The following is a 9,865-nucleotide window of genomic DNA, read 5'->3' as shown; positions in this document are numbered from 1 at the left end:
TCTTAAAAAATTTTGAAAAAATTTCTCAAAACTATAAACAAAAAATAAACAAATTTTGTGACTTACTGTTTTTCTGTAAAGTTGATAGTATTTGAGTAAAAAATTATAGAAAATCAATATTCAGTGATAATTTTTAGTAATTAATATTTTATTAATTATTGCGAAAATTATATTGCTAGAATTTTCTCGTTACTTATTAAATACCCTGTATTTATACATACACATATATATATATATATATTTATATATGTGTGTGTGTGTATATATGTGCGTGCGTGCGTGCGTGCGTGTGTGTGTAAATATATAAATAATATATGTAAATAGGAGATGTAACTTTATCACTTTCGGTCCCAAGTTTAAATAAAAAGAAAGAGGGTATTTCGTCATTTATTGTTTTTTAAGAGAACTTTATTATTGCCAATTATCAATATATTACAAACGATATAAATTGAATTTAAAAATACGAAATGATTTGTAAAGACGATTAGTTGGAAAGCAATAATTAATGTATTATCGTATTTTCAAGTTTTCAGATTTTTCATGAGCTTATTAATTTTTTTATAACAAATATCCAATCCTAATGAAAAATATAATCTAATTAACGTTTTATGGTGCAATACATATTACTCGCATTTAATTCAATTTGGAATCAATTTCTATATCAATATAATAATTGATAGTGATTTTATAACGATACGAATAAGGACTTTATTCACTTTATTTCAATGTACCAATTTTTCCTTAAGTCTGGCGTTATTATATGATTATTTTCAATTCCTACGAAGTGAAATACATAAGAAAACATAGAAATAAAACGATTCCCGAGTGGTGGCGAAACTCTTGAAAACTTTTTAATCAAGATTTCAATTAAATATTAATTTTTTGCTAGCGTTAATATTTGCCGTATCACTTACCACCGTACCAAAATTTTTTTTCACAAATTTCTGGTCGGATCAAATTTTCTGGTGGATTGGGAATATTATCCACGATGGCACAGATAACGTTGAGAATGATGGTAACTCCCCATGCATAGCTCGAATATATTATAAGCTTCTTTTTTTCATAATGGTTTCCTCCTCTTCGATGCGAACGAAGTTCTCTATAAAATGAGATTTATGTTTAGTCAAAATTAAATTATTATCCAATACATAATACATGCGTTTGAAAATAAAAATATCTTATCTCTCTCTTTAAAATTAAAGCTTTGTGAAATAATAATCATAAAAACTTACAACACGCACACTCTTATATCCCTATAGGCGCATAATATTATTTAATATTAAGTAATATTTTAGGCATATTCTTACAATATTAAATGTAACATTTTAAGAATATTTTACTAAAATTATATAATATTAAACAACTTAAAGAGTAAAATGTAAGGGGAAGTAGGAGTCAGCGCGATACTCGGTGCGCAAGTATAACAGTAGAAATATTTATAAGTTTATTTTTAATATAAAATATAACAAGTTAGTATAAAGTCCATATGTATTTCGACTTACTTCAAGTCATTCTCAACGAAATTAATATAATTCAATTCAGTATAAGTAATGCATCAACTATCCAACATCACAAAGAGATTCCTTAGCTTTATCCCAGTTTACTAGCCAGAAAAAAACAAGTAATTCTTATAAAATGAAGCTAAGAATGAGAATGTCATAAATATAAATGTGAAATTATTTTTGAAAAAAAAAACAACAAGAAGAAAGTAGATTGACACTCATTGAATTGATGCAACTTGTACGTACAAACACAGTAGTCAATCAATTGAATATAATACTTATTTTAATAATTAGATGAAGTAACAAGAGTGATCCAAATAAATTTTGTCGTCAAAAAGAAATGTAATAGTTATTCACTCTTCGATTACACAGAGACAAATTTAACATGTGTCACCGCCGATATAAGCACCGACCCGAAACAATCGAAAGTATACTTGTAAACATTAATTTTTAAATAGTATTCAAAACTGACGTATAGGTATGATCTAAAAATTCAGTATCTGTTTGGAAATTTAAACTTCTTTTTTGTATTTTTATATGCAATATTTCAGATGTTAATCTTTTGTTGTAATTCTTTTCTATATCCAAAACTTGCACGTTGCCTCAATTGAATTCATGGTCAAATTGTAACCTGTGGTCTGCAATGACCACAAATGAGAAGCCATCTTTCTTCTAATGTAATTTCAGTGTTCAGAAATACGTGTATGTAATTGATGGCTAGTTTGTGCTACATAAGAAGCCTCGTAATTATATGGAGTGAGAAACAGCGGAACAGAAAAAGAACGGAAAAGACAAATGTGGTGGAGGTTAATCAATCAGAACAATTCCGTTACGTTTTTTCGTAGCTGGATTTCACATGATGAGAAAAATTTTGACGGGATCGGAACGGAATAACCTCAATACGGCGATAACATATCAATCCGTCAGCATGGTAAAGTATTTATTATAATATATATGCAAAATATTGGAGAATTGGTAATTATATACATTAATGGATACCGCGCTGATGATCTTGACCTTGATGATCTTGACATATGTTGTTTTAGGTGGCGGTCGTCCTTTGTTAAAAAATTAACAAAAAAAAGTTCAACTATATAATACGAGAATTCCCTGCTTTAAAATATGTTTGATAGCCGTGCATTTTACAATAAACTTTCATAATTTTTTGAAATATTTGAATTACAAAAATTCTTTAAATATTGTAAAGAAAATGAAATAGAATGCGTGGAGTTTCTTTTTATTTCCATTTCACCAGTTAAGAATATGTACAAAATAAACGTATCTGCATAAAGTATAAAATATATATTTGCGAAAAAGTATAAAATATATGTGCATACACGTAAACTTTAAAATATACGTATACCTGTACATAAAACATTTACAATTAAGTATATAATAATAATTGTATAAAATTATATATAATACAAAATATACATTGATTAGTTTTTTGTGCATTTTTTAAATTTATATTACAAATTGTATTTCATATTATATTCAATAATAATAAACGAATTATTTTTAATAATAGTTGCAAATATTGTACATTGCGCTGCAACATTGCTACGACATTACAGCGCAATCTTGCTGAAGGCGGACATTTTCATGATGCTATGACATTACATAGCAAATAGGTTGCGCAATTTATTTGCAATATTACAACATTGCAATAAGATATATCTGTAATCTTTCTATGCTGTATGAGTTATGTGCCTATAAGGATAATATATATTATAAGATTTTACAAATCTTGCAGCATTGTTACAGAGTAGTAGAGTCATTAAGAAACATTTTGGTTTTTGAGTAATGAACTGTTGTCACATGTGGAAACATACGTCAATTACGCGTTATATGATTGTTAATTATTTCCATTAATATTATGGCTTCTGCACACTGGACGCGAAAACACTTGCCGCGCGGCAAGCATTTCCGCGTCCAGTGTGTGGGAGCTATTAGGAATAATAAGATCTGCTTTTTATTGCTGCATTCTGAACCGGCGCAATAACTCATACAGCACCGATTAATGCGGAATATTTTCAATCTTTCATATCTCGTGTGCAATAATTCTGAAAGGAATGTCATATGAAATGTTTTAACAGAAATATTTATAAAATTTATATAGTTTAAATTCAATTTATACAATAAATTGAAAAACATATTTAAACGGAACAAAAAATCATCATTTAATGTTAAAATGGCTCCAAAATGTTTGCTAAAAGTTATTTTTTTATCAATCACAATTCAGTTTAACGTCATTTTGATGTTATTGTGATTTTGATGTTATTATGATTTTGTTCTACTTTAATTACGAAAAACTTTTGTATATGAATAATAATATGTGAAAACTGCAGGTAATTTTTTAATAGTAATTATGTATATGTACTTATGAATATAATGTGATTAATTAATCAATTTTAAGTACTTCAGAAATGATATTTAAATATACAGAGTGTCCAAAAAGTTCCAGGACGGCTAAATAACTCCTCAGAAAAACGTTATCGAGAAAAACAAAAGTTGTAAGATTTAACAAGATTTATTGATCTTATCAGTTTGACCTTGGATAGCGTCGCCAAGATCATGTCATAGTCGATTTTTTTTAACAGAACATCTTACTTTAGATAGCAAAATCTAATAGCTGGTGTCAAGAGCTTTTCAAAACATTGTAATAAAGTTATTTTTCATTAAATACTTTTCGAATTATAATGCGAGGTCTACAATAGAAGTTGTAGCTTTACTAATCATAGTCGATTATTCTTCTAATATTCGACTGTGATTGGTTAACGACTTAAGACTCTACGACTGCTATGACTTATATTGTAAACTTCGCATAAGATTTGAAAGTTACAATACCGACGGCATTATCATTACGTAAGATGTCTGACTGACGACTAAAACCTCTTGAATATTATTCAGGATCATGTTCTGGATAATACGAGTATTACAAATAAAAAAAAATACTTAATGAAAAATATCCTGCATAAAGTGTAAAATATATATCTACATGTGTAAAATTTAAAAAATATATATACCTGCGTACAAAAATATATAGGAAAGAGCGGGCATGAAAAAAATCTTTTTTTTTCAAAATATGAAAAAAAATGTAACCTGGTTAAGTAAATATAATCGCTTTCTTACTTAGTTGTGCTAATTTATTGTATATAAGATCTATTTAACAGAAAAATAATATTTGATCATTATCAGAGATTTAATCATCATTTTTCATGAACAAGAAATTCAGCTTTTTTCAAACAACGTGGTTTTGAAAAAATCATTATTCCTGTTTCTAGCATTACCTGTTTTGAAAGAGCCAAGTACTAAATTATATAAGCTTTAATGCAAATAAAATCAAAACGTCCTTTAATAAATATTACTTTTAGAAAATTAATAAATGTGTGAAAAATGGAAAATATAATATTTCTAATTAAAAACATTTATTACAAATGGAATGAAAATTTCCTTTATTGCCACATTAAATATGAACTCAGTCAGAATACAATTTGCACTGATACTAGTCTTATTTACTTCAGAATAATCTATTAAACATGACTGAAATAGTGAAATATGAAAGTTGAGTCGGTATAATGCTTCAGTATAATTTAACGTAGCAGCAACATAACCTAGAAGCAAAATGCTGTTTTATAAAAGAACAGAACAAAAATACACGAAAATCTGTTCACTTACAATAAATATGCACAAGAATGCTCCTCAAAGAGAGAGATTGCATCTGAAGACAATCTTGTACAGAAATGTTCTGACAGAATCATATATTGACGCCACGCGACGATGACCGAGCGAACGAAAATGAACTGATCATCGGTACAATATATTTCAAAAAAGTACTGACGTACTAAAATTGCCTGAATTGTACTAAAACAGTAGAAAGTCAATTGTACTCAAAAGAACGTCTCTGAATATGCAATGAAAGAGCCAGGCAAAGTAATAATAGAACTGGCTTTTTCATAGCTTATCTCAATACCGGCTCTTTCATAACATTATGCGAAAAAAATCTAATCACAGATTACCTGATAAACCAAAATAAATAAAGAATTTGTAATTCCATTCTTAGTTACGTTAATGTATGTAGTATTCGATAAAAAAAATACTTTTTCTAAAAGCTAATCGCAAATAAATGAAAAGACTTAGAAATTTAACTCAAGAAACGTACTTTCTGTACTAATAATTTTGCATCTCTCATTTTGGCAACGCCGTTTTGACGATGACTATCAAAAGTTTATGGATGACGTAGATTTAGTACTGTTATCATATAAAATTATTTTTAAATTTTTGACGATATTTAATGAGTTGAAATACGAAATGGTTCTTTCAAAACATGTCTCTTTCATGCCCACTCTCTCCTATACCTGCATATAAAATTTGCAATTAAGTATAAAATATAATAATTATAATATAAAATATTATATATATTAATTAGTTCTTTTTCTCATTTTTTTTATTTATATCACAAATTGTATTTCAAATTATATTTAGTAATAATAAAAGAATTATTTTTAATAATAGTTTAATAATAATGCGCAATTTATTTGCAATATTACAACATTACAATGAGGTATGTCTGCAATCATTTTGCAATTTTTCTATGCTGTATGGGACGTGATATTCATGAATTTTCGTAAATAAAAAATCACATACTAATTTGGAACAATCGTGATTTACATGTTTTAATTACATGATTTCATCATGTAACATAATTGTGACATGATTTTTTTCAGTACCTAGACACGCTGTGATTGGTTGTCAATTTTTTAAAAGTAATGGAAAGGTAATGAAAAGTTACTTTTTCGAGTAATGGTGGAGTTTCGGTAACTGTAAGTTTGCTTTTAAAAATCGGTAATTAGTAATAATAACTTATTACTTTTAAAAAGTAACTTTCCATTCCCTGGTGAATACTGTACATAACATTACTTCCCAGAGAAATGACAATGGAATCGACTCAATCGACATCAAATCGATGTTGATTTGACATCGATTCTATTGTTCATTTCTTACTGAGTTGCGTACTCTGATGAAAAAATTTTGCTGAAATTATTCTACGTTTTGGAACATTCCAGCAAAATTGCTGAAAATTTGCTGAAATTTTATTGAAAATAAAATTTTCAGCTAATATAGAAAAATCGCTGAAATTTCTCTGAAGATAAACTGAAATTTCTTCAAAATTTTGCTGAAATTTTGCTGAAAATGAATTTTTCTAAAAATCGCTGAAATTAAATTAAAATTTTTTAAAAATGCTGAAATTTTGCTAAAAAAAACGTGAAATAATTTTAGTGAAATTTTTCCACCAGGGTATAATCAATGACGGAAGTGAAAAGATGTGCTCATTAGGAGCGACGCTCTTACACACAGTTCAATTGCACACATCACTCACATTGCCCCGTTCCTAATAATTTTTCACTGCTTCATTAATGAGATTATATTATTTTAAATTAGCCAATTAGTGATGTGGGTAATTGATATACATCCGTGCTCATTTCTCGAACACATTTTCGTCACGTTCTGTGCAGTGATTGAAATCCGCTATTTTATACTCACATACATATAACGAGCATACTCACATAACTGTTAGTTTAAACATCAAGTTTTATCTAAAAAGCGTTTAAATTTAATTAAATTAATTTAACTAATTAAATTAAATTAATTGAATTAATTACGAGCACACCTTATTACTTCCACCGTAATATTATTATATATGATATATGAAACATATTACTCACCTAAATGTCCACCAAATATCGAAACATGTCACATTTAGCCAAAAAAAACTCGCCAAAAAGAAGAAGTTCAAGATATATGCTGAAAAGATAAAATTAAATAATATGTTAATCATCAAGCATATATTAGAATGATAATTATTTATAGTTTATAATTATTACTATTTGTGAGATTTTCTTGATCTGCATATCTACAGCATTGCAAAGTAAAAAAAAGTGAATTTTATTCAAATTAAATGCTTTACTGTATAATTTCTCTATTTAAACCAGAAAATTATCTACATGCAGAAATGCGATCCAAACACGAAGTCGACTAAAAGTCGACTATAAGTTGACCGAATGTCAACTAATAGTCGACTAATATTTGACGAATATCTCAAAAAAAGTCGACTAACAGTCGATATTCTAATATCGCCTTACGGTTTAGAATGTCGACTTAGTCTGTGTCAACTGGAAACGACTATGCCAACTATGCCGACTGGAAAAAAGTTGACAAACAGTCACTCGTTTGAGGAGTTATTGTGTACGTAATGTATAATTCAAGATTTAAATATTTGTTAAATATGATTTTATATTATTATATTATTAATACAAAAAAAATGGTTTAAATAAACAAAGCGATACGGAACGGTTTCCTGATCTTTATCTCCCTCTCCTTGAGCAATAGTTTCCAGCCCCATTCTAAACTCTACCCCTTTCTTTCCCTTTTCTTATCCTTCCTTTTTCCTTTTTCCTAATATAAATAGACCAGCATTTTTTGGCTTTGGCATTATTGCAGTTTACATTCACTCGTTACCTAAAATTGTCACAGTGGTCAGTTATACAGAGGAGTCTTCGCACCCCAGGATACACGTAAGTTTGTTCAGTTGGTTTTTCAAAAGGATAAAGAAAATTTTTTTAAATAACTCTCGAGGTTGAATTTAAACAGGAGCATATTGTGTCTGATTGTTTTGTACAAAAATACAACAATAACTAATTTACTTGTGGAAAAAATTTTTTTACAATAGAACTTGATACTTGCGTGTCTCTTTGTGTGGGGCTCGTCGTTTTTTTAAAAATGAAGAATTCTTAATTATATATATTAGGAAAGAAAAAAACTTTTGTAATTAATTTCTTTCTATTCATATAGCGCGACAATAATTAACTGTTACTGTAATCTACTTCGATCGATTGCGATTAATACTGTATCATAAGGAAATAATAATTTTTACTAGCTATCACTACATTTATCAGTTGATTTGTGTATTTAGTTTTAATGTTTAACGTATTCAATTTTATTGTATTGAAGAGGGTCAAATCTTAACCGAAACGTCTACTTATTGTTATGTGAAATTGTTTTTAAATAATATATAACTTATTTACATCCTTAGTCGTGGCTGTATGCTCTTTATTATTTAACCTTTGTAAATTTCTTAGCCACTTTCTAACAATTTAAAATTTTATATTATTTATTCTTTTAAAAATTTAATAATTTCCATTTTATTGAATTATTAGAAAGACAGAAATACGTACAGGTATATCTAGACTACTAATTTTATATGTATATAAGCTACACATTATTGCATTATTATATCATTCCCAGACTTACTTTAAAAGTATCACAACTTAAAAAAATGTTACTTTTTAGTTATTATTATGAATAAATTAGATAAAGATTACTCTATTAATTATCAAAAGTAAACACTAACTTAACAGTTTGTTGCCAAATAGCACTTATGGTGTGTTTCTCTCTGAAGGGGATTCTAAACCGAAGCTCGAACTCCAACGAAGTCACTAGAGGTCGCGCCGCGCGCCGCGCATGTTTTTATATACATACTACTATATCAATATCTCACGCAACCTTATCATGCAGTCGCTTATTTATGTCAATTTTCGTATAACAAATTTGTCGCGATAAAGCGTCCAAGTCTAATTCTAAGAATTCGACGTTATTTGTTCGTATAAACTACGTATCTGAAAATCATTATTCTATACGCGCAAGTTGCAAAGCATTAATTTCAAGCAAATGTTGTCATTATCAACTTGATAGCTGAGACGCCATGTTTCATTAAGAAATAGTAGAAAATATATCAATTTTGAAATTTTTAATCGTTCTAGGCGTACACTCCATTTCTCAGACACGTATTAATGCATATACTTCAATCCTGGAAAAGGATTTTCGAATCGGTGAAAGAGAAAAAAGTATTTGTTATACAAAAATTACATGATTTAGTCGGTAAAACAAGCGGCTTTAGAATCCTCTTAAGATCTTTAAAAAAATTATAATCACCTTCTAAAAGAGTACATATTTTGAGTTGTACTATTTTTGTAAATAAAAAGAGAATCTTTTACAAAAAATATTTAGAATTAAAACAGTTTTAGTAATCGAAATTTGAAGAAATTGTTTTATTTTGAATGTAATCATTTTTAGAGCTGATCAAGATAAATATTAAAACTCATGATAAATATAAAAAATTAATAATTTTTTGAGTTATGTCAGTTTTGATAAATTATTTGTATTTGTATAATCGTAACAATTCGTATTTGTATTTTATAGGACATCAAAATCTTCACAACTTAAAAAGGAAATAAACAATAAGAATCTTATTTTAGTCCGTACTTGTGAGAACACAATCAACATGAATTAGAAATTAAATGTCT

The 9,865-nt window shown here is 27.8% G+C and overlaps 1 protein-coding gene across 2 annotated transcripts in view; it reads right to left on the bottom strand.

Annotated features, from left to right (window-relative positions):
* The window catches only part of LOC108754371 (G-protein coupled receptor Mth2-like), a 28,806-nt gene that overhangs the window by 14,999 nt on the left and 3,942 nt on the right, over positions 1-9,865 (bottom strand). For both annotated transcript variants that reach the window (XM_018496624.1, XM_018496625.1), the window contains exons 3-4: positions 7,229-7,307; positions 915-1,099 (exon numbers count right to left, since the gene is read on the bottom strand). In XM_018496624.1, the coding sequence (XP_018352126.1) occupies positions 915-1,099; positions 7,229-7,307 (264 nt within the window). The remainder of the gene's footprint in view (positions 1-914; positions 1,100-7,228; positions 7,308-9,865) is intronic.

The sequence above is a fragment of the Trachymyrmex septentrionalis genome, unplaced genomic scaffold (assembly GCF_001594115.1).
Source record: "Trachymyrmex septentrionalis isolate Tsep2-gDNA-1 unplaced genomic scaffold, Tsep1.0 scaffold79, whole genome shotgun sequence".
Classification (NCBI taxonomy): Eukaryota; Metazoa; Arthropoda; class Insecta; order Hymenoptera; family Formicidae; genus Trachymyrmex; species Trachymyrmex septentrionalis.
This window is presented reverse-complemented; position numbering and strand designations above follow the sequence as displayed.